Genomic DNA, 26105 nt, shown 5'->3' with positions numbered 1-26105 from the left:
CATTTTGATTGGAGAAATGGAGACAACGTGTTGTGAAAGCAAGTGGGTTTGAACTCGAATTCTCATCACCGTAACTCAGCTCGCTACCACAGAGATATTGTTGTGTTTTTAATTTTCTTATACTATGATTTGGTAGTAGAACCATAGAATAATAGTATTGTTGTAAACCATATAAAGTCAAAGGTTGCCTTTGGTTCATACTCCTTGTTCTGTAAGATAGTGGGTTGTGTATAATTAACCCTTACAGATCGGGCCCCAATTCCCACCTTAATAGATTGGGGGGGGGTCATATTGACCCCCCCCTCTATCTCGGCTCCTGTTACAGATAAAGACGTAAAATTTTTTTCTGGTGGTTCATGTGTATTTTTAGAGAAAATTACTTTTTCTAGTCATAGCAGTCAGGCCGCTCCTTAGCCGCTTTTTAGCGGCCAGCCGCTAAATTTTAAAACAGCTGTAGAGCGGCCAATTTTGCAGCTAGGATAACCAAATTTTAGGACGAACTTTTATTTTTCATAACAAAAAAATTACTTTTTCTGATCATCGCCGAAAAACGGCAAATAACGTAAACCGCCATTTTCGGCGGTTACGGCGGTAAAACGGCGGTTGGCGCCGCCAATTAATATTTTATCTGTTTATTGTTGCTCAAGGATTTACCAAAAAAATTTATAGGTCTCTAGCTGTAATAGAAGCCTCGATATTCATGATATATGTCTGTAGTAAAAGCCGGACAAAAATCGGTCATAATGTCGGTCAAACGGTCATAACACCACTTTTCTCAGAAGGTCATTGATATCTAAGTATTCACCAAAAAAAATTTTAGGTTTCTACCTTATACACAAAAGTCATAATGTAGAAATTAAGATTTATTTAGAATTTTTTAAAATTTTGGTGCTACCCAACCGACTTTGACCGGACGCCACGACCGACACAGACCAGATATCCTTATAAGATCAACTCTTGCCGACGTATAATTACTAAACTTAAAAAGTCATGAAGTCACAACTCTCTATCTTACCTACAAAAAAAATGACATTAAAAAAACTAGAGGGGGGGGGGTCAATATGACCCCCCCCCCCCCCCGATCTGTAAGGGTTAATAAAAGGATAATAAACTGCGAACCAAAAAAATAGGCAAATCTGAATTTGCAGAATAACAGCTTTAATATTCATTTAGGATGATTTTACTGTAAATATAAAATGTAGATGCATCTTTTTGTTACAAGTTTCCACCGTTAATTTTTTATTAATCAGCACCACTGAAGCACAAGATCTCAAAAACAGCATTTTGGGTAAAAACTGGTGAACCAAAAAGATATGCAAATCCAAAACAAATCAATAGAAAAACGATTATTTTGCATCTTTCTTCTGTTTTAAAGATTGATTCTGATAAATTAACAATTTTTTAAGGGATTTATGCATTAATTATTATGAAATGTAGTATAAGGTAGAAATTAATGATTTTTTAAAATAAGAAATATTTTTAAAAAAGAAATTCGACCCCTATCACTTTAGAGGACAGTTGCTGACCTCCAGTCTTATGGATGAAGCTAAATACATATTGAAAATAATAATTACTACCAAAAGTATACAAAAATGATTTTTAATGTGTTAAAAAAAATCCATTTTAGAATCTTGATTTTGAGGATGATGGCCTTTAAGATGCTCCTATGGGTAGTGATGGTGAGCCAAATGTTATCAAAGTGCATGACCATGATGACAACTTATATATTGAACTATGGTCCAATTTTTGTATTCATAGCAGCCTCCAGCCAAGCAGGATTAAAAAACAAAAAAATTGCAATTTTAATTACTCAAATGCATAAGGTAAATAATGTCGTTTTTAGAAGATGTTTATATTTCTTGTCGGTTGGCTCCATTGGAGATTGCTATGACTACAAAAAATGGTACATAGGTTAATAGACAAGTTCTTGTAATGGGCATGTACTTAAACAACATTTGGCTCACCATCATCACCAATAGGAGCATCTGATAGGACATCATCCTCAAAATCAAGATTTTAAAATGTTTTTTTTTAACACATTAAAAAGCATTTTTGTATACTTTTCAGAGTAATTTTTATCTTTAACATGTATTAGGCTACATCCATTAAACTGGAGGTCAGCAGCTGACCTCTAAAGTGATAGGGATTGAATTTCTTTTTTTCTAATATTTCTTATTTTAAAAAATCATTAATTTCTACCTTATACTACATTTCATAATAATTAATGCATAAATCCCTTAACCCTTACAGATCGGGGGGGGGGGGGGGGGCTCAAAGAGCCCCCCCCTCTAGTTTTTTCAATCTCATTTTTTTTGTAGGTAAGCTGGAGAGCTGTAACTTCATGACTTTTTAAGTTTAGTAATTATACGTCGGAAAGAGTTGATTTTATTAGGATATCTGGTCTGTGTCGGTCGTGGTGTCCGGTCAAAGTCGGTTGGGTAGCAAAAAAATTAGAAAAAATTCTAAATAAATCTTAATTTCTACATTATGACTTTTGTGTATAAGGTAGAAACCTAAAATTTTTTTGGTGAATACTTAGATATCAATGACCATCTGAGAAAAGTGGTGTTATGACCGTTTGACCGCTCCCTGACCGACTTTATGACCAATTTTTGTCCGGCTTTTACTACAGACATATATCATGAATATCGAGGCTTCTATTACAGCTAGAGAACTATATTTTTTTTTGGTAAATCCTTGAGCAATAATAAACAGACAAAAATATTATTTTGCGCCGCCAACCGCCGTTTTACCGCCGTAACCGCCGAAAATGGCGGTTTCCGTTATTTGCCGTTTTTCGGCGATGATCAGAAAAAGTAATTTTTTTGTTATGAAAAATAAAAGTTCGTCCTAAAATTTGGTCATCCTAGCTGCAAAATTGGCCGCTCTACAGCTGTTTTAAAATTTAGCGTCTGGCCGCTAAAAAGCGGCTAAGGAGCGGTCTGACTGCTATGACTAGAAAAAGTAATTTTCTCTAAAAATACACATGAACCACCAGAAAAAAATTTTACGTCTTTATCTGTACCAGGAGCCGAGATAGAGGGGGGGGCTCTTTGAGCCCCCCCCCCCCCCCCCCGATCTATTAAGGTGGGAATGGGGGCCCGATCTGTAAGGGTTAAAAAATTGTGATTTTATCAGAATCAATCTTTAAAACAGAAGAAAGATGCAAAATAATCGTTTTTCTATTGATTTGTTTTGGATTTGCATATCTTTTTGGTTCACCAGTTTTTACCCAAAATGCTGTTTTTGAGATCTTGTGCTTCGTTGGTGCTGATTAATAAAAAATCAACGGTGGAAACTTGTAACAAAAAGATGCATCTACATATTATATTTACAGTAAATCCGTCCCAAATGAATAATGAAGCTGCAATTTTGAAAATTCGGATTTGCCTATTTTTTTGGTTCGCAGTTTATGTCAAACAATTCTGAGGTTGGTGAAGGTTTGGTAAACTAACATTTATTTAATTTTTTACAAGTTACAAAAAGACAGGACTCATCCATATATCATTAGTGTTTTAAAATTAAATTAGCATGTACCTATTTGCTTAGAATCTTTAAATATTGAAATATAATTGATATAAGATACACTTTTATTCATTAAAATATAGAAAACTAACTTTAATAAGGATAATTCATTTTTTAAGTAAAGCAACAATAACAATAAGAAAAAACTTGAAAATTGTAAAGCAATAAAAATTTGAGAAAATTTAGTAATGCTTGGTAAATGTAATGTTTAAGAATAATAAGTTAGGGAAAAGACAATGAACTAAATAATGATATAATCTCCTGTGAGGATAAACAAAATTATTCCTTCGGTAGATCAAACTTATTGGTTGACAAGTTTAGACACTGCTGGTTTATATCAACCAAGCCAACAAATGAAGTAACGAGTTTTAAGATTAATATTATACTTTTGGATGGACGAACTTACATTCATACCCTAAGTATAAAGTAGCTTTAAAAATAAAAATTAACACGAGCTCAAGCATGGGGGTACAGGACAAGGATGATGGTGATGGTGACCTTCACCCTGATGCAATGCACCACACAGATGTAGATGTAGATAATGTAGTTACTAATCAGCCCAAAACGGTAAGTTTTATTTTTATTAAAGACAAAATTTAGAAACAGTTATTTATCTCAAAAATGTACAATTTTAAGATTAAAGCTAGTTTTTTAGCCCCCAGATGCCTCAGGCGTGGGCTAAACAAGGATGACAACATCCATAAAAGCGAAGCTCTGAAACGGTAGGACAAACGGACATTAACACTTGTATAATGTCAGAACTGAATAATCAGAGTGCGAATGTATAAGAGTCAAAGCAAAATTGTAAGTAAATTTGTTGAAAACTGCTGGATACAGAATAATGATCATTGACATACTTACATTTTTAGGACTTGATTATAGAGTTGCTTCGCTTATAATATTGTACTTTGTTGTCCCAGGAATCAGTATACCAAAAATCAGACCAATCGGATAATTAGGTCACATACAAATTTGTTGTTAAAAATGTAAAAAAACAACATGTTTAAAATGGACGTACGGACATTCTGGTAATGATTATAGAGTTGCTACGCCTTCTAACTCGTACCTAACTATTACAGGAATCACCATGCAAAATTTGAAATCGATAGCACAATTCTAACATGCCTAAATTAACGAAAAAAGCTATTTAAAAAAGGAAAAAAAATCAACATGTCTAAAATGGACGTACGGACATTTTGGTAATGATTATAGAGTTGCTACGCTTTCTAAATCGTACCTAACTACTAAAGGAATCACCATGCAAAATTTGAAATCGATAGGACAATTCTAACATGTCTAAATTAATGAAAAAAGCTATCCGTGACGGACGGACGTACGGACGGACGGACGGACCGACCCTAATTATAGAAAAGCTTCGCTTTTAAAAACTGGTTTTGATTTTATGATTGTATATTTATATATTCCTAGTGTCACTTCGGATTCTAGACCTCTCAATGCACCTCGAGACATACTCCATGGTGTTAAGCGTCCATTCGCCCAACCCTTTGATTGCACGACCCTTGTCTAGAAGTCCTTACTGTGCATAGTAATGAGTTGCGCCTGTTTTTGGGTCAATATATGGTCCTACTATTGGCACCACGCGCCTGATAAAGTAGCAGTAGATTCATTTTTAACGTCTCAAGTATGACGCACTTGGTCAGGACTAGAACCTGACACCTCCCCGACAACAAGCCAACACGTTGCCAATTGCGCTAATGCCGCGGGTATCATATTTGTTTATGTGATAAAAACAAAGATAAAGAAAATATGCAAAATCTTATAACAGTTGATATCCTAGACTAGCCTAAGAATTAGGGTTACCTCAGTTATTTAGCCTTTCATAGACATAAAATAATTTGCAGGACTTAAGAAACATTTACTTCCAGGATAGCCTTTGAAATTTTATATGATTTATTTAGCACTATAAATCAAAGATGTTAAGTAATATTTTTTAACATGGCGAGACTATGTAAAAAATGGAATTACTTTCTTTACCAATCTAAAATTTGATTTGTAAGATGATAAAATAATCGTCCATTGCCATGTACCTTAATATGTTTATTATAAAGTTCGAGTTCATAATAGTTATTTCTCGCATCGTATTATAAACGGCTTTCCGCGGATATAGAATGTACAATTATAAGATTAAAACTAGTTTTTTAGCCCATAGGTGCCGTAGGCACGGGCTAAAAAAACTGGTTTTAATCTTATGATTGTACATTTTTATATTCGTAGAAAGCTGGATATAATACGATGCTAGACATAGTTTTTTCGTATGGATGAGAACCGGTTCCTATCCACTGGATTCGAATGAATACGAGAAAAATAATTGCACTATTCCATACCGTTCACTGAAAAACAACTCAATAAGCAGCAAGGGATTATATGTAGAGTATTTACTAATAATTAATCCTTTACCAAGAATAGTGTTTCAAAATAATCAAATTTTCAAGTACTGAAAATTTCTAGATGTTCATCTAAATGTTAAAAGCACAGATCAGTAATAGATATGCTATGATTTAATCAAAAAATGTGGAGACAATAAACTGTAAATTAAACTACCCTATTCCCTAATTTATATAAACTTGCACTATCATTAGTTACTAGTTAGTTTAAAAATTTAGGGGGACGTTGAATTTTGAATGGATTTAAAGCTACTGTAATATATTCTTTTTTTTTGAAACACTCTACTGCCCAGTATACAATAGAATATAGGTTTACACACAAAAATAGAGAGGTATTATTGCTATACGTGTTTACACATATCAGCAAAGATAAGCTTAATTTTCAGAAGCTTTCCATGAGACATAAAAATTACATCTTTATTCGGATTAGAAATTTTTCTAATATTGTTTTATAAGAGATCCTAAGGGATGTGACAATGGTCGAAAATTTACAATACAAATGGTTAAAAGAATAGTTATTTCTCGCATCGTATTATAAACGGCTTTCCGCGGATATAGAATGTACAATTATAAGATTAAAACTAGTTTTTTTAGCCCCGAGATGCCGAAGGCACGGGCTAAAAAAAACTGGATATAATACGATGCTAGACATAGTTTTTTCGTATGGATGAGAACCGGTTCCTATCCACCAGATTCGAATGAATACGAGAAAAAATATTCATTTTTAGATTAAAAATATTTTAATGTTTAGTTAGATTAATCTAAAGTTTTAAGCCAGCGAATAAGAATGTGTTTAAAACTACAGGTACTACAATACAGTCCAATATATCTTTTAAGGTTTTATATGCCTATTTCTTTTTATGAATAATATAGAAACACTAATAGAAAGAGAAATGTATTTAATGAGGATTAATGATAATGCTAATACTAGAATACTCTTTACTTATGCCCATAATCAATTCTTTATTTTCTTTCAATTGTTTTTACAATGCAATACAATGACCAGGATGGTTTTAGGCTATCATTAAGTTTTTAGTTTTTATCCTAAGGATCTTTTTATGTCCCATCCCTAACCCTTTAGAAAGAACTTAATGCAATTTTGCAATGTCATTTAAAGCTTTTTATTATTTTAATTTACACTTTAATTTGTATCTGTGTTGTTGCATAATTTGTATCTTTATGATGATATTAGAAACATCCCCGTGGGTTTTTATTATTTTCAACAACCTAACCCAAAAACATCATAGATACTTTTCTCTCTATAAAAGTTTAAAATCATCAGGAATCTAAAGGGATAAGACAATGTTTGATAAAATTATATACATCCCAAATTATGGTACACAAAAATAAAATTACGCACTCTGTAGATTACAATTAGATTTAGACATTTAGACACTCAACTTAATGAACCAACCAATCAAATTTGATAAAAGTCCCACAAAGTTGTTAAGCCAACGAATATAAAACCGTCATTGGGGACTAGTTTAATAAATAGCCCAATGTCCCCTCCTTGTCTTATATTCATTAGAAGGGAACCTGCAAATAGTTTTAAAATTCATTGCAAAAAAAACTTGTCTACAATGAATTAAAACTACATCAACAAATGAATTAAACCGTGTTTCATTTGAATTAATTGAGTATAAATATTCAAGAATATTCACAAACTTGAGCCAAACTTTCAACAAAACTTTGTCAGTTTCCAAACTAAGTTGGTACAGACCTCTTTATATCAGGCTTTTATATGTCTGTCTATTCATTTTTTGGGTTATAGTTTGAGAAAATTTTTTTTTACTCAGTTGCTGTAGAAGATAAGAATTCCTCCTTTAAGCAATAGCAGAAATATATCTTTTTTCGGTATAGCTTCGAAATCTAGTGGATTAGAAACAATTCTGAGCCATACCTAAAAATCATGCATCGTATCATATCAAAGACAGTTTTCCACAAATAATAAAATAAAACTCAAAACCAGTTTTGTTTGCCCAGTCCTTTGGCCTCTCGGGGTAACAAAACTAGAATTAATCTTATATCCTTTATTTTACTATTTGCGGAAACCTTTTAATAGTACGATGCGATAGATAACTGTCAATCACTTGAGAACAACAATTAGTGTACTCTAAATAACTCTATCCTAATAATGACATGACATATATATCAAGCGTTGTTTGATTATAGTCCTATGGAAAAGTTGTCCAAAATTAAGCTTTTGAGGAAATTAAACTTAAAGTATGTTCATTCAATAATACATAATCCTAAAAATGTAATTTTTTAACATTGTCTAGGCTTTTTGTTTCCGAACCAACAAAAGTTAAATTTTCTAAAGTTTTACGAAGCTATTATATAAGTCACTTTGTCTGATCTTTCCTCGGTCAGTCTGCAGAACTATCAGTATTTGGGAATGACATCTGATTTATTGTTCTGACCTACAAGTATTTACTCATAGACGTCCAAGGGGGGGGGGGGGGTAATGGGGCGATTACGCCCCCCCCCCCCAACAGACTTCAGGGGGGGTAATTACCCTCCCAAGCAAATTTTACCACCGCGCCGGGGTAAAAATTTTGGGGGGGGTTACAAAAAATTTCGCCATTTTACCCCCCCCCCAAATACGAATTACCCCTCCCCCCTTAAAAATTTTTACCCCCCCCAAAAAAATAGCTTGGACGTCTATGTATCTACTCTTTAACTTACTTTCTTGGTACATAGTGCCAATACATAACGCAATGGAATATGTAAATTTGTACGGCTAAAATATGCTTTACTATGATGTTACCTACAATAAACATAAATAATAGTTATTTCTCGCATCGTATTATAAACGGCTTTCCGCGGATATAGAATGTACAATTAAAAGATTAAAACTAGTTTTTTTTAGCCCCGAGGTGCCTAAGGCACCGGCTAAAAAAACTGGTTTTAATCTTTTGATTGTAGATTTTTATATTCGTAGAAAGTTGTATATAATACGATGCTGACATGGTTTTTTCGTATGGATGAGAACCGGTTCCTATTCACCGGATTCGAATGAATACGAGAAATAATTTTCTCTCAAGTTTTATCTTATTAATGAGAATCTCTGTGTCACTTGTGTATTTATAGATCCATGTTCAGCTCAGGGGCGTCCAAGCTTTTTTTTTGGGGGGGGGGTAAAATGACGCGCCGCAAATTTTTTTTACCCCCCCCAAAATTTTTACCCCGGGGGTAAAATTTGCTTGGGGGGGGGTAATTACCCCCCCTGAAATCTGTTGGCAGGGGTAAATTTAGTTTACCCCCCACAAAATTTACCCCCTGGGTAAAATTTTTTGGGGGGGTAATTTAAATTTTATGAAATATATAGTATTAAAAATGCGCGCGAAGCGCGCACAATTTTTTTTATTAGAGATTTTTTATTTTGGGGGGGGTATTTACCCCCCCCCCAAAATTGTTTGTGGGGGGTATTTACCCCTTCCTAAATGGTTGGGGTTTGGGGGGGAAGGGGTAATCGCCCCATTACCCCCCCCCTTGGACGTCTATGGTTCAGCTAACAACAACAAAGCTTATTAATTTTCAGTTTAAAAATAATTTGACTGGCTGTATTGTATAATTACTTCAACCACTTTATGCTAATGATTAAATTCTTCAGACACTGTGTCTCGAAACATTTTCACTAATCAAAAACGTATTCTATCCTTACAGTAACAGGATGTCTGTGTGTCTTTCTGTCTGTCTGTAGCTTAGGAACTCGCTGCAATGCTGAACCAATACAGTTCTCCTATGTATTCTCATAGATCCAGGAGATTTTAACTATTCTGGGGACCACAACTCTCCCAAGAGAAATCACCCCTAGAAAAAAATACCTCCACTTCCCAAATATTTTTTTCCAAACTTTTTTTTAAAAACTTAAATTCAAATTAAGGGATCGACTAAATTAATGAACTAAAAGTATTGGTTAAAATGTTTTGACTGTATTAGTTTGGCACCAACCAATCAACATTTAATATAAATATCCCAAGTTTTTAAACCAACGACTAAGATAAAGTTGTTATACAACTTTGGGTACTCGTGTAATTTACAGTTCTAAATCCCCTCCCTCCCTCCCTCTTTGTATTTTTATTTTTTTTTAAATTGATAAGAGCAATATATGATTAAATTCCAAACTTTTAAAACAAATATTATGTTTTCTTCAGATTTTTTAGGGAAATTAATTTTATTGTATAATATAAAAACAAGTAAGACAACACCAATAAAAGGGAAGCTCAACTTAACTTAACCATGCATAACATTGTACCTAATCGGCCAAAAAATCACTCCTTCCAAAATTTCCATCTTTTAAATATTTTATCCAGGAGGGTCGGCGTTTTCCCATTAGTGTACCTTGTGTATAAATAGTTTTGCGTGTTTATTTTTTCGGATCTACTGTAGTTCACGGTAAAATATTGCTGGTAACGCAATTTTCCAAAAATCTATGAATTTTAAAGGCTGCTAGCTGCCAAACGGCTGAACGTACAGATCATGCCCACACACTGTTTTAAGCGGCATAAGAAGGCCTACAAATAATCTGGAATAGCCATAAATCAATAATGCATAATTATCTCGCAGTGCAGAGAAATGCGCGAAAAAGACCTATTTTCGCGTTTTTTCTTCAGTGAAGCTTTCCCTGTGCATCATTGAATCCAGATTATTTGTAGGCCTTCGTATGCCGCTTAAAATAGTGTGCGGGTATGATCTGAACGTTCAGCCGTTTGACAGCTAGCATCCTTTAAAATTCATAAATTTTTGGAAAATTGCGTTACCAGCAATATTTTACCATGAACTGCAGTAGATCCATTTTTTCTTTTAGTGAGGTTAGGTAATATTGGGTACTGGGTAGCTCCGCAGGTTTAGGGATTTGCAAGAATAGTCCCCCGCAAGGCTAGGCATAAAAAACTTCTTGGATGCAATTTATTTTAAAAACTTAGAGGAAACTGGGTATTCAAAGATTGCCCGCACTTCGACGAGAAGTACAGACTGTCCTTTTGGATAATTTAAACCAGTTGACCTGTGCTAAATCTTCACAGTTATATAGTCTTTATATTATATATTGCATATTTTATGTTATTTAGGTAGCAACGAGGTACGAACGAATATTGCACAATAATCTGTATACCCTTCATCAAGACAGCGAATCTTCACAAGGAATGATACTTTTATTACTTTAATACACTTCTGACATATAAACAACACTTAGATATCTATCTTATCTTTATTGCAATAGACTTTGCAGCAGATGTGTAACTTTTATAAATACCATCCTAAAAAACAATAAAGAAGTGGTAGTTTTTGAGTTACTTCATTAAAATGGTTCCAAAAAGTAAGGGATATTTGGGGATAATACAATAGAATGGTCGTTAGATAGGTGTACATTCCCAATGATGATAAACAAAATAACGCCTTTTTTTGATCCAAATTATTGGTTGAAAAGTTTGGAAACGACCAACCAAAATTCATTAAAATTACCCAAATATTTTGAGCCAATGACTTTGGGTATCTGTGTTATTAATTGTCCAATGTTCTCTATCCCTGCAAAAAGGTCCAACTCGGAGAGAAATCGGACTTACAAACCAAAAGACCCTAGGACAAGAAGACTTTTAGAGTGGCTTTGCTTTCAAATATATTTTGAGTATCTAATATACACAGATACAGAACAAAAGCATCCACAAGAGGATGCCAGTGGCCAAAGAACTAATCAGGTTTATATCCATTTAGATGTAAAATTATGTACTGTGGTTTGCTAGCCAATTATGCAATAGTGGAAATAGGGATATGGCAATGGACAATAAATCAATATCCACACCCCTCAAATAAATTTTACCTTTAGTAAATCGAAACTATTATGAGGTAATTTGTGGGGGGGGGGGTGTTCCTTTAAATTATTATATAGTCCTCTTCCAACAATTTAACTTCTAAGTGTAGAGACTAGCTGTTTAAGGACGAACCCCAAACTGTCCCACTTTGAGAAAGACGATTCCAGTGACGTCATATACGTTTCGGGAAAGAAAAAGGGAAGGGGGGGGGGAATCTCTTCAAAAGATATGGGAGAAAAGGGAAAAGATTTTCTTCCCCCCTTCTCTAAACGTATATGACGTCACTGGAATCGTCTTTCTCAAAATGGGACAGTTTGGGGTTCGTCTGTTTAACCCTTACAGCTCGGGCCCCAATTCCCACCTTAATAGATCGGGGGGGGGGGGGGGGGGGCTCCAAGAGCCCCCCCCTCTATCTCGGCTCCTGTTACAGATAAAGACGTAAAATTTTTTTTTGGTGGTTCATGTGTATTTTTAGAGAAAATTACTTTTTCTAGTCATAGCGGCCAGGCCGCTCCTTAGCCGCTTTTTAGCGGCCAGCCGCTAAATTTTAAAACAGCTGTAGAGCGGCCAATTTTGCAGCTAGGATGACCAAATTTTAGGACGAACTTTTATTTATCATAACAAAAAAATTACTTTTTCTGATCATCGCCGAAAAACGGCAAATAACGAAAACCGCCATTTTCGGCGGTTACGGCGGTAAAACGGCGGTTGGCGGCGCCAAATAATATTTTTATCTGTTTGTTGTTGCTAAAGGATTTACCAAAAAAAATTATAAGTCTCTAGCTGTAATAGAAGCCACGATATTCATGATATATGTCTGTAGTAAAAGCCGGACAAAAATCGGTCACAAAGTCGGTCAGGGAGCGGTCAAACGGTCATAACACCACTTTTCTCAGAAGGTCATTGATATCTAAGTACTCACCAAAAAAATTTTAGGTTTCTACCTTATACACAAAAGTTATAATGTAGAAATTAAGATTTACTTAGAATTTTTTTCTAAATTTGGTGCTACCCAACCGACTTTGACCGGACACCACGACCGACACAGACCAGATATCCTAATAAAATCAACTCTTGCCGACGTATAATTACTAAACTTAAAAAGTCATGAAGTCACAGCACTCCATCTTACCTACAAAAAAAAATGAGATTGAAAAAACTAGAGGGGGGGGCTCTTGGACTCCCTCCCCCCCCCCCCCCGATCTGTAAGGGTTAAGCATCGGGGGGAAGACAAGTTTATCGTCCTCTCCATTTTTCATGGATCGCCTATACTGGATATAAAACTATGTACAGTATGTTCATGTACAACACGGTGTTTCAAATCAAGAGCTGACTCGGTGTCACTTGGATGAAAGTCCCAAAAGGTTGAAAATCTTATCAATGCTAACTAAAAAAAGACTTTATATACAAAGGTAAGCCAAAATGAAAGGTTGTCTGAACCGATTGAGCTGTAAGAAATGAGTTCGGTTAATGGGCTGGGCAGGGTTATCAATCCCCCCCCCCCCACCCCAGATTTACAACCTCTAAAACCCTTTGTACTCAACTGAACTAGAAACACTTAGGCCTTAACGACTAATTATTTTGATATATTGAATAATACAAAACAAATTTGAATATTTATTTGTCTTAAAATTTTAAAATCTTACCCCAAACATTTTGCCTTGATATTGAAAGGAAAATAATTGAAATTCTTGGCGAGGCAAAGATAAGATTTTTCTCAATTTTTCAAGGAGTCAAATCTCAAATTCTTCTTCTCAATTTCATACTTCAAAGAATTCAGGTAATAATACGGTTTTAGCAGCGTAGCTGCTCTACTCATAGAACCTGTATGTTTGGTAGTAATGCATTTATTTAGGGGTCAGGGATAATACATTGGTAAATATTATTACAAATTGACAGATTCTTTTCAAATTTCGCATTATCATTCTATTAATTGATACATAATACGTGGATAATAGATTTAGACTGCTAATATAGTGTTCATTTCTTGGTCAGTAGGATCCTCCAGTATGAGAGGAGGGGAGGAGGTAAATGGGATAGATTTTGGGTTATCTTTTTATTAGCCAGCTGGAAGTACCGTTTTATTAGAGTAGACGAAAATTAGGGTTGGGCCGGATACCGGATATCCGGCTGATTTCTAATGCCGGATATCTGGCCAACGTTCGATATCCGGCAATTTACCGGATATCCGGTCGGATAACCGGATATCCGGCATCAAAAATCAGCCGGATATCATGTAACCAAATAGTTTTAATATCCAGCCGGATATTGAAAATGGCCGGATATCCGGCCCAACCCTAACGAAAATCTTATGCAATATCAAAGTTATTTATATCAATTATTCTTTTATGTAGAAAGCGCTTTAAAAATTGAGTTTGGCTCAATAATTAAACATAAATTTGACTGGCCAATGGTCTAAAGCAATGATTATAATTTGCCTTCTATTAATGTTTTTATGCTTGTTTTAGTAAAAATGCATAAATCAAATTCAGCAGAGGAGATCCACAACAAAAATCTTCTCTCAACAAATAAGGTAAACACTTAATAAATAAAAACCCCAATGCATATAAACATAAAAGCCCCATTTATCGGTGGAAACACTTGACGTCTTGTTTCATCTTTTAATGTGTGTATTCTATTAATGTCAAGAATACTTTTTTCTTACAAGCTACCAAATTCAGGGGGTTAGGTTAAAATAATTCGGGGATCCATATTTTTTTTTACCAATTGTCATATCCCAGTAACCTTGCCTTATGACAGTGTATTGACAAAGCAATTTGTTCATTTTATTGTCAGAATTCTAAGTAACATCCTGGGAGAGGCAACTTTATGCTAAAAAATAAATGATGTCTTTTCCAAGAATAGTAATAGAAGGGAGAAATAATTAATTAAAAATCAAAATTAGGACTTCCTGACAAATTTAGTTCAATAAAAGATTTAAATAGATACTTTATCTATTAAAGAGAGTTGGCCATAAAAGCTAAAATGCTGTTTTTTGTATGTTTGATCTTATGACATCTTTGTAATAAATATTTTTTTTATTTTTTTCATAGAATTTTTTTAGTTAGACTGATAGGTAAATGTGACTTGTATAATAATACCTAGTGGTTAATAATAGAATTATGCCTATTAACCCTTTACAGTCGGGCCCCTTGCCGCACCTTAATCAGTCGGGGGGGGGGGGGCGTTCAACGCCCCCCCTTATTATCTCAGTTCCTATTAGAGCTAGAGGGCTAAATTTTTTTGTGCAAGTCCCCTGTTTGATAATGAATTTCCGACCTTTTATAAGTCTAAGTCAATTTTCGCTTCCTTCACCCTTTTATTTAACAACCTTTGTTTTTAGGTCCTTTTTTACTTAAAAATTTCAAACGGCTGTAATTTTCTTATTTTTGAAGCTAGAAGAAAAATTTTTTTCCAGAAAATGTTTATTTTTATGTAAATTTTACATTAGAAATATCAAAATATAAATTTCAGCGGCCGCAGCTGTACTTGGCAGCTGCCAGCCGCCGCAGTCGGCGGTCGGCGGGAAAACGGCGGCGGATCTTCATGAAATTTTAATACGTTATGTAGACATGTAAGAAAAGCTTAAGTTTAAAATTTGAAGTCTCTAAGTCAAAAATTGCGGCCACAGGAGCCTTTTAAAGATTTCTGGAGACCTGGAGGATCAGGACCTGCAGGATCATATCTGGAACCTGAAAGTGACTTGAACACCTGTATTTCATATAAGGATGTACTACTAGAGGATTTTTTAGTATTTTGGTATGATAAAATGCTTTGTTTTAGTCAAAAAAATATTTTTGCTCTTTACCTGGATGACCCTGCCAGGTTTGCTGGCATCCTGTGCCCGCCAGGATGGAGATATTCAAAAAATTCCAACTCTCAGTTATGTGTCATACCCATACTTAAAAAGTCAAGCAGTTTGGGCTCTTCATCTTTCACACACAGAAAATGAGATAGAAAAAACCGGATGGGGGGGCGTTCAACGCCCCCCCCCCCCCGACCGTTAAGGGTTAAGTTGCCCTTCTACTCCTATGTGGTTATTTGGTAACTGTTTTATTCTAGAATCTTTTTCTTTATATTTATAAAAACCACATGAGTCCATACCTGGCATGCTTCATATAACTTCAAAAGTGATAAATTGTTCTATGGTATCCTGTATTTTATGTAATGTACCTACCTAACATTCTAAATAACTTTATTCTGTGATGTTTAGAGGTTTATTATCACGCTCAAGAATGCTGTGTTGAATACTAAACATTTTTATGGCCTTCGAGACAAATTTTACGCCGAGAAGGAAAAAAATGAGAAAATTCTTTAGTTTTAGAAAATATTTTGGTATAATCCTTCGTTCCGAACACAGACCACAGAACCCTTCCCCCTATTTTGTACCTTTAAGTACGAATTTATCCTAGCGGGGCACTCTTGACTCTAACTTAGCCTAATATTACTTGTTTGTTACTTTTTTGTCAGGTTGTGTTATCTAAGAGTGGAGAACTAAGGGAAGCTTCCCAGCCATTTATTCATTCAGTCAGGTTAGTTTTTTTTTAACAAGGATGGGAACATCCATAAAAGCAAAGGTGGAGTTTTTAAAATGCTTAATTAGAACGTTCTATCTTTATGAAACATAATTAAAAAAAACAGCTAATATTATAAGATTGTGTCAAATCTAAGTAGAAATCTTCAGTTTCAAAATCAAAGGACAATTTTATATTCGATACTTCGAATCTCTACAAAGTGTACTAAAAATGAGCTATGTGACGTCAATAGATCTATCCATTTTTAATGGGTTTCTATTCCCACTTCTCCTCTCATCCCTCATTTTTATGACGTCACACGGCACTTATTTTGGGACACTTGTAAAGCTCCCCAAACTTCTCCCCATTTTGAAATAAATTAAAAATAAGGGGACGGGAGTAGTTTTTCTTTTGTTTGTTGATAACTTTATGTTAGATTAGATTTGGTTATATATTGGATACTGTGTAACTGCGTTGTATTTAAGCCCTCCAGAGGGATTAGGCATAGGAAAATAACAATCCCGTAACCCAAACCCGTTATTAAAAGGGGACTATCCACGAATAAGAGCAAGTGATTCTAAGCATCTTCAAGCATTTACCCATAGTATTTTTTTTAGTGAATATACTAGGTTTATGTTTAATGTTTGCTTTATCGACTAAAAACTTAGGTTTCACCATGGTTTTATATGAAAAAAAACTTTGAAATGTAAAGCAATTTTTAAAGCAATATCATCAAATGCTTTGTTGAGTTCTAAGGACAAAATAAAATAACACTGCAGAAAAGCATCAAATGTTGTAAATTGCAAAAGTAAATTAATTAAACTGTTTACAAGTTATTAACCCTTTTTCTAAATATACATTTATAATCACAATAATTTATTTTGTGTCAAAGCTTTTAAACAACAGTTTGAACTCATCAAAACATTCGATGGTATTGCACCAAACAATGCTTAACATTTCAAAGCTTTTTTTCATATAAAACCATGGTGAAACTTAACTTTTTAGTCGATAAAGCAAATATTAAACATAAACCTAGTTTATTCACTAAAAAAATACTATGGGTCAATGCTGGCAGATGCTTAGAATCACTTGCTCTTGTTCGTGGATAGGATAGTCCTCTTTATCTCAAAAGAAAAGGGGAGGATTATGACTTTTCGACAGCCACTTTGTGTAAAAGCAGAAATTGTATAAAAAAAAATCCATAAAAGGTGTAAAAAGTATATCATGGAAAGAAAACGAATTAGCGGGTCTCGTAGTATTTTCACAGTGGATTTTCTCCTATTTCTAGCCCCTGTGGGGGGGCTCTAACCCTGTGGGGCAATCATTAACATTTACCTTACCTCACCTATCCTAATATAACCTATCAAAATCTACTGTGAAAATACTACGAAACCTGCTACTTTGTTTTCTTTCCATAATACTCATTTTTCTAAGCTGTCTACTTTAAACCTCCTGAATATATTCCTCTAACACATACATTAACTTCATTATATTGATTTTATTTTTTTTTTTACATAAAAGTTTCCTTTTGATGCTGTAAGTATTGGTGCAAAAAATGGGGACAAATTTCAAATTGATTTGACGGGGCTGATTTTTTACGTCACAAGTGAAGGGAAAGAAAAGGGAAGGGGGAAAGAAAGCCCCTAGAAAAGAAATGGGGGTTTCCCTTTACTTGTGACGTAAAAAACCAGCCCCGTCAAATCAATTTAAAATTCGTCCCCATTTTTTGCACCAATACTTACAGCATTTTTGGAATACTATTCCCTGTTATATAAGCAAATCTTATGATAAATGAAACTATTTATCTTCATCTATCTTTTATGCTTGTTTTTTTACGAAAATCCTATTTTGGAGGATTTTTTTTTTTTAAATTGGGGGATTTTTTTTACAGCGAAGCACTTTAGTTTCTTTGGACCAAAATGTTGAACTATTGTTAGAGTTGTGTACTAGATCTTACGGACATACATTCTTACATACATACAGACAGACAGACATTGTGTTACTTTATATCAAGAGGTGTAAGGGGGCTATTTTCCTAGGGTAATATTTGTCAATTAAGCCACTAAGGAACTATGAGATCCAAGTTGACACACTTATATATCAATATATCATCAAATGCTTTGTTGAGTTCTAAGGACAAAATAAAATAACACTGCAGAAAAGCATCAAATGTTGTAAATTGCAAAAGTAAATTAATTAAACTGTTTACAAGTTAACAACCCTTTTTCTAAATATACATTTTTAATCACAATAATTTATTTTGTGTCAAAGCTTTTAAACAACAGTTTGAACTCATCAAAACAGTCGATGGTATTGCACCAAACAATGCTTAACATTTCAAAGTTTTTTTCATATAAAACCATGGTGAAACCTAACGTTTTAGTCGATAAAGCAAATATTAAACATAAACCTAGTATATTTACTAAAAAAAATACTATGGGTCAATGCTGGAAGATGTTTAGAATCACTTGCTCTTGTTCGTGGATAGTCCTCTTTATCTCAAAAGTAAAGGGGAGGATTATCACCTTTCGACAGCCACTTTGTGTAAAAGCAGAAATTGTATAAAAAAAAATCCATAAAAGGTGTAAAAAGTATATCATGGAAAGAAAACGAATTAGCGGGTGTCGTAGTATTTTCACAGTGGATTTTCTCCTATTTCTAGTCCCTGTGGGGGGGGGGGGGGCTCTAACCCTGTGGGGCAATCATTAACATTTACCTTACCTCACCTATCCTAATATAACCTATCAAAATCTACTGTGAAAATACTACGAAACCTGCTACTTCGTTTTCTTTCCATAATACTATATAATACTTATTTTTCTAAGCTGTCTTCTTTAAAACTCCCGAATGTATTCCTCTAACACATACATTAACTTCATTATATTGATTTTATTTTTTTGTACATTAAAGTTCCCTTTTTTTCTCTACCCTCTTTACTATTTATGTTTTGGAATACTATTCCCTGTTATATAAGCAAATCTTATGATAAATGAAACAATTTATCTTCATCTATCTTTTATGCTTGTTTTTTTTTACGAAAATCTCATTTTGGAGGATTTTTTTTTTAAAATGGGGGGATTTTTATTACAGCGAAGCACTTTTGTTTTTTTGGACCAAAATGTTGAACTATTTGTAGAGTTGTGTACGAGATCTTACAGACATACATTCTTACATACATACAGACAAACATTGTGTTACTTTAGTTCAAGAGGTGTAAGGGGGCTATTTTCCTAGCTAGGGTAATATTTGTCAATTAAGCCACTAGGAACTATGAGATCCAAGTTAACACACTTATATACATCAAGATAATTATAATCTTAAACATAAGATGATTAGGTATTATTATAATGATTAAAGTATGAGTAAAAGTTTCTTTCTATTTCACCTCTTAGAAGTAAAAAACCTTGACTATCTTATTTTCTTCTTTTCAAATTTTCTAGCCCCTTGCGGTTCCTTATCTCTTTTAAGCCTTTGACTGACCTAACATAAAAAAAGCAAAAAAATAAGTTTTGTAAATAAAAGTGGAAATTTGCCAGATTTTTACAAATCTTTTGAATAATTATTTTATTATGTTGTTTTAGAACCAGTAATCAAGACTTCCACACCTATCTCAAAATTCAGAACAAAAGCCAGCCTAACAACGATTTAAAGACAATGCCTGCCCAAAATAACCATCCAATCTCAATTTTGTCCACGCAGAAAAATTCCACTGTGCTCCAAACTAACAGTGAACACCACACAGTGAAATTTTCTCAAGGAAATTCGGATATTTTGAAAGCAACAAAACGCGAAGTGACGTTTAATTTTACTGAGGATATTTATATTAATAGTGACCAGTGTAAAATAATAGTTGAACAGAAAAATGGTTGTTTAAAGGACCCTCTAGCTTCTGTCTCTAGGTTAAAATCTTCTTTCATACATTAAAACCTTTGAACCTTGCTTTCTTAATTTTTAATCTTTGCCTTAATGGATGTCGTCATCCTTGATTATTCACAAAACATATTCTTATAATGTAAGGAAAAATGCTTACCTAACATACAAATCTCTGTAACCCTGCGGGGCCCTCTTTAATTGATAACCTTTAACGAACATAAACAATAATGGCGAAATACAAATCTTTTAAAATTTGGTCACTCCATTTGATTTCTAAGAGTTTACCTACCTAGTATACCTCTCAGCAGTTTACGAGATCATACTGCACACACAGAGAAACATCCAGCTACATTGGCCCATTTTTAGGATTCTAAATTAACAATAATAATATAACACCTAAAAAAAAAGATTTTAAATCTTTAGAACAACTCAAAATTCAATGAAATATGAAGCAACGACAACGAGTAATTATAATGTACAAAATAACCTGGAGTCAGTATCAACCAAATTTGCCAACAGACAAGATCAATTAGACCCATCAACAACGCACAATAGACAAAATACAGGAATGCTTTTAATCTATATAAAAGTTAATACCTTATAGTTTTAATTTTGAACTTTTTAAAGTAATTTTATAGCATAAAGCAACAAATTTCTTCTTAGGAAAGCTTTTAAAACATGTCTTGAGTTGGTTTTATATTTCTCTCAACCCCTCCCATACAACCTTTCTCTATAGTTCAGGGCATAATATTTAAGTTTTATGCTTAGATTTAAAAAAAATATAATATCGAATACTTTATTTAAGTCTAAAGAACACGAAATACAACAAAAATAAATACGAATTTTATTATTTAACAATTAATACCTACAAGAATGATAAATAATAGTGGTTTCGTCACTAGCATTTAGAGGACCAGGGTATCGAGTAATAAAATAGCTTAAAACCACCCGATATTTGCACAATCGAATCAGACATTCCTAGGATATTTTGCTTCATTTCCCAGCGCTTATAGACCAAGAAAAACTGAAGAGCCTTTTATCATTTTAAAAAAATTTGTTGTCAATACTATAAACATTCCCATATAAACGACCCCTTAAATAGTGGATGTAAATATTCATTTATTTCCCGGGTATGATCATTTATATCCCAGGTATCATTTTTAGAAGATTTTTAATTTTTTTTGGAAGATTTTAGAATTTTTATAAATTACTAAAAGAAAGAAAAATTATACCAGGGAAATAAATGAAATTTAAAAAACAAAATTAAACCACATTTTACTAGCTTAAAAATGAGTGTTTGTTTAAATGAGAATGATATTCCTGTCCAGTTTTTTGTTTAGGAATGAATATTTCTTACCCTCGTGAATAAAAGATGACCTATCGGTCCATCATTTATTCCCTCGGGTAAGAAATATTCATTCCTAAACAAAAAACTGGACAGGAATACCCCATTATAAAAATAAATGTATCATTGTATAGGTACCTTAAAATTATCAATTAAAAACATGAATTTTTGCAGAACCTTCGTCTTTGTTAAATCAATCTCTACCCGAGCTATTCACTATTGTTCAAGAACAGATAGAGGCTGATCTACTCAATAACAGGTAACCTACGACGTACAGACATTACCTAACTACAAGTATGAAGTAACTGCGCTAGTAACACCTAATTACGCGTCTGAGTGTATCAACTTTTTATAGGGAAGGTTGTGTCATTACTAAACACGGACATCCAAGCTTTTTTATTTGAGGAGGGGGGGGGGGGGGGGCACCAAAACATTATTTTTTTGGGGTATTAACACCCCCTTGCCCCCCCCCCCCCCCCCGTTACTGAAGTCGTCAAATAATATTACGTAACACGTCATCTTACTTATATGCTGAATGTTTATGTAAATGTTTCAAGATCAAGATATTTATACTTCTTTTAAATTTGAATTATAAAATGAATTTCATCTTAATACATTTTAACTTCAAATTTCTTTTAAAGCTTTTAAGCATTTAATAGATCATAAATAAACTAACATGGATGATAACATCAATAAGAAGCGAAGCTTATACAGATAAATCAATATAAGTTACAATAATAGCCAAGATGGACTTTTTTCTTTCTTAAAAATCACACATTTATAACTAATAGAACCCTAAAAAATCTTTGTTCTCTCTTTGTTGCTGAACCGATTTTGTTCTCCTTCACAGTGAAGCTTCTTATAGGTCCTGTGAAGGTTTTAAACTATTTTGGGGGATGGTGTCTTCACCCCCTTCCCCCCAAAAAATATTTTTTTTATCTTTTTGAAACTCAAATTTTAAATGTGATGAGGTCGACTTTTCCTCCTCCTACATTAAGTAAAGTGTCCCTAGATGCTTCTAGGGGCGTAGCCGCTAGTTTGGATAAAAGTATTAGACTCTCAAGGAAATTGATTTTACCAGAAGATAATCGAATTTATTAATGTATCGTTTATTTAGATTGAGTGCGGTTACGTCCCCTACATTGTTGTTAAAACCTTGTCACAGTTCCAGCGATCTTACTGAGCACAGGTCCAGTGATATTACTGGGGCCAAGGCAATTGTAACTTCTGTTCAGCCCTTGCTAGGTAAATTTTCAAGAATTATAGTGTGGTAGGTTGGTATGTAATGCATAGTTTTATTGAAAAGGAATGTAGAAGTATTTTTTTTAATTAGCCCAAAACACAAAACCATGCCTATAAAAAAGAATAATATTGTGGTATCCGCCTAGGGTAAATGGCAGACACCAGAGTTCGAATAAAGACTACGGCAGTGTGAACAGACGTGGACACCTATACTATAGAGAAGCTACGCTTCTCTAGCAATCACTAAATAATAAACATAGTCTATTCAGTTGTTTCTTTATTGCAGGTCTAAGGGTAACTAAAGTTGTACAACATAATATAAATACATATGGATTAGGAATAGAGATAGTTAAAGATAAATCATACAAGTAAAACATAGATAATTGCAATGGTTAGGTAGATGGCTATCCCTGTCCGGGGAAGGCAGGATAGCCCATGGAACAGCACAATAGGTAGATAAGCATAGAGGGGTTGAGTGGTAGGTCTGGGTACTAAAAAGGGAAGGTTTGATGATTACTGTGACAACAGCAGTCTGTGTGGGGGTGATTCTATCAAGTGAAGGAAGGCTTAGATCCTTTATCCTCAGGGTTGAGGTGGTGCTGATAACTTGGTGGTTGAAGGGGAAGGTTCCGGTGCTTAAGATGGGAGAGGGAGGGGTAACACCCCTCCCTCCATTTGCAGGACAACTGAGAGATGAAATCAGTACCGTTATCTGACATATTTTCAGGTGGCTTTACAATTGTAGAATAACAGGATTTAGCTGGGTGCGTAGCATCACTATAATGTCTTGGTTTCTGCATGGTCCAGAGTTGCCGCATACCACAATATCACTTGATTTAGTACAATATGGAACTTTTAAAAGAATGGTATTAGGCCCATCGAAATCACCATCCTCCGCCTATTTTTTCTTCTTCGATGTCTCGTTCTAATAGACCATTCGATACCAACATTTTTTTTCTGAGTAGTGGCATACACAAAATATTTAGTGTTAAGTGCAAACATTTGTTAGTCACTAATGATTCCAATAAATCTGATTCAGCGATAAATTTCAAACCCTATTGGCATAAATATCTTAACCTAAACTAACCTAAATAATTTTTAGGTGAAGCTACAGCACGAAGTCGACATGGTGGAAGATCCAAAGATTTTAGTAAAATTCGGACTCCGAGTGACATATTTTCTTTCTATGATATTTCACATGAAGAAGCTACCACAGTTTAGATCTTTACCTAGTCCAGAGAAAGAGTGCAAGGACAATGGACTGCAAATAATACAGCCCCAAGGGGTTGAATTGAATCATAAATGGCTTGTAGACATTAATCGTGTCCAAACTTTTCCATCATTAATTGTAATTAAATATGTAAACATAATGAGGGGATATATAAATTTATAGTCCATTGTCATATCTCTTAATTAAATATAGAAAATTCAGTATGCTATTATTTCCTCCTAAATATCTACAGCGCAAATTCATTTATATCATCGTCTAATCAAGAACATTTGATCTTATTGTTTTAATAATTATTGATTGCCTTCATATTACAGTATTTAAACAAAAATAGCCATTCTTAAGTTCAAATTTTTTAATGCAAAATATCAATATTTGAACGCGAGTTTTGCCGTTAAACCCCCATTTTATTTTCATGTACTGTTTTGATGGCTGAATGAAAAGTAGATTTTTTCTCGAATATAAAACCTTTTCCAATTTGATTTTGGAAATTTTATAAAACACAGGCACAATTCCCTCTGTTCTGATTCTGGCGACTGTAGTAATCTGATTTATTTGTGAGGAAGAGATAGCACACCATAAATTTATGTAGACGAGAGTGCTAACAATGACTCAAAAAGCCAAATTCATGTATTTATATCATTATTAAAGACACATTATAGGAACAGAAAATCGCACAAATTATTTTATAGAAAATCGTCCAAAATTCTAATTTGTAACTAATTTTTTCTTGATTAGGTAATGATATATTTTACAAAACTTGTTAAAGGTGATTTTTTTTGGTCCTATCATATTTTTAAAAAAAATATGTATATTCATAATTTTGAAAAGAGTATGTAACATTAGTTAAGAGATAGTAATATAGAAATAATATTATCATAAAATCAGACCTTAGCAGCCGTATAATTAGCCGCTATTATAACTAAAAATGAAGATTGCCTGACTAAAATTAGTTATAAATTTTATATAACTAGCTCTTGGCTTGAAGGACATTTGTCTGGAGGTCCTACTGAGCATGATAATGATTTTGTCCGTTTGTAGGTCATGGCAACCCTCTTATTCTTAATGTTTAGGTAGCTCACAAGACTTAGCACCCGTACTGTTATAATGTTTTTTTTCAAACGTTGTAAAAGAAGGGTCCTTGGACAATCGCAGGAGTAACAAACGTCAGTGTGGACACTTGACCTAACCTATCCTATTAAAACCATCTTGAAGGTTTTTTAAATGCCTACCCCCTGCGGAAGGCTTATTTGTATATTTATATCTGTTCTTATCATAACCTGAATAGAAATACTTAGTCAACTTAATATAATACTAATCATCCCTGTGTTTGTCCTGGAACCTAAATAAGGAAATTAAATTATATTTGTAAGAATTTAGTTTCAGCATATTTACAAACATAATCATAGAGAACTGTTCGGCTAAGTGTTTTATTCTGGGACGTCCAGGCTTTTTATTTTGAGGGAAGTAAAATGTGGGGTTTTAAAGAGTTGTTTGGGGAAACTAATGTATTTATTTAAATTTTGAAGAGGTATAATCCGGGGTTTCAAAGTTGGGGGGGAGGGGGGGAGGATAAACAATCCTTTACTCCCTCCCTTGGACGTCCATGACTTTATTTTACAATTTTGTTTGAATTTTGATTCATGCACTGTAAGGAGTTTAACATGACAAGAACAGTATAGTCATTAAGTAGCGCATCAATACCTATATATTTAAAGAACAAATTAATAGAAAATTTATTTTTTAAAGTTTGTAGGTAAAAAGTGAAAAAACAAAATTTATAGGTATTTTTGAAGATATTTATGTGACATAGTTAAGGGGGGGTTTTTTAATGCAACCATCTCGTAATCAATGATTAAATGGCACTTAGAATTCGAATTTCGATCTGAAATTGTGCATGAATAATCCTTGGTAGATCTTTTTTCCCTAAATCGAACAAAAAGTTGGAAAAGTAACGGCTAACGGCTGGCGGCTTAGCTGTTTTCCCATTTTTTTGCTATCTTAAGAGCATATTAGTCACGAAACCTATCTCCACATAATACTTTATCTCGCTCTAAAACCTTATCAAACGGTTCTAGCCGGTAGCTGTTGGTACTAGAAATTTTAAAAATGGTTATTGCTATCATTTAACATGAATTAAACCAAAAATATGTTTTAAAA

At 33.8% G+C, this 26105-nt stretch overlaps 2 protein-coding genes across 4 annotated transcripts in view; both read left to right on the top strand.

Moving 5' to 3' along the window:
• inaE (inactivation no afterpotential E) overlaps positions 1–11118 on the top strand; it is a 75267-nt gene extending 64149 nt beyond the window's left edge. For all 3 annotated transcript variants that reach the window (XM_080159913.1, XM_080159914.1, XM_080159912.1), the window contains exons 27-28: positions 4001–4092; positions 11003–11118. In XM_080159913.1, the coding sequence (XP_080016039.1) occupies positions 4001–4092; positions 11003–11098 (188 nt within the window). In that variant the 3' untranslated portion in view covers positions 11099–11118. The remainder of the gene's footprint in view (positions 1–4000; positions 4093–11002) is intronic.
• A 403-nt stretch (positions 11119–11521) lies between these two features.
• On the top strand, positions 11522–24590 carry LOC145318553 (uncharacterized). The gene is made up of 10 exons (XM_080159910.1): positions 11522–11629; positions 13037–13107; positions 13474–13523; positions 14212–14276; positions 16214–16275; positions 19839–20156; positions 20554–20696; positions 21650–21734; positions 22593–22720; positions 23820–24590. The coding sequence occupies exons 4-10, from the start codon at positions 14217–14219 to the stop codon at positions 23936–23938; spliced, it is 915 nt and encodes a 304-aa protein (XP_080016036.1). The 5' UTR covers positions 11522–11629; positions 13037–13107; positions 13474–13523; positions 14212–14216; the 3' UTR covers positions 23939–24590.
• The last annotated feature ends 1515 nt before the right edge of the window (positions 24591–26105 follow it).

Source organism: Acartia tonsa, chromosome 5, assembly GCF_053477335.1.
Source record: "Acartia tonsa isolate MP-2025a chromosome 5, ASM5347733v1, whole genome shotgun sequence".
Classification (NCBI taxonomy): Eukaryota; Metazoa; Arthropoda; class Copepoda; order Calanoida; family Acartiidae; genus Acartia; species Acartia tonsa.
Note: the sequence above shows the minus strand (reverse complement) of the source record. Positions and strands in the feature narration are given on the sequence as shown.

Coding starts and splice junctions, on each gene's coding strand:
- LOC145318553 (XM_080159910.1), top strand. CDS start 14,217: ATGCATAAATCAAATTCAGCAGAGGAGATCCACAACAAAAATCTTCTC. Junction 14,277..16,213: donor ATCTTCTCTCAACAAATAAG/GTAAACACTTAA, acceptor CTTTTTTGTCAG/GTTGTGTTATCTAAGAGTGG. Junction 16,276..19,838: donor CCATTTATTCATTCAGTCAG/GTTAGTTTTTTT, acceptor ATGTTGTTTTAG/AACCAGTAATCAAGACTTCC.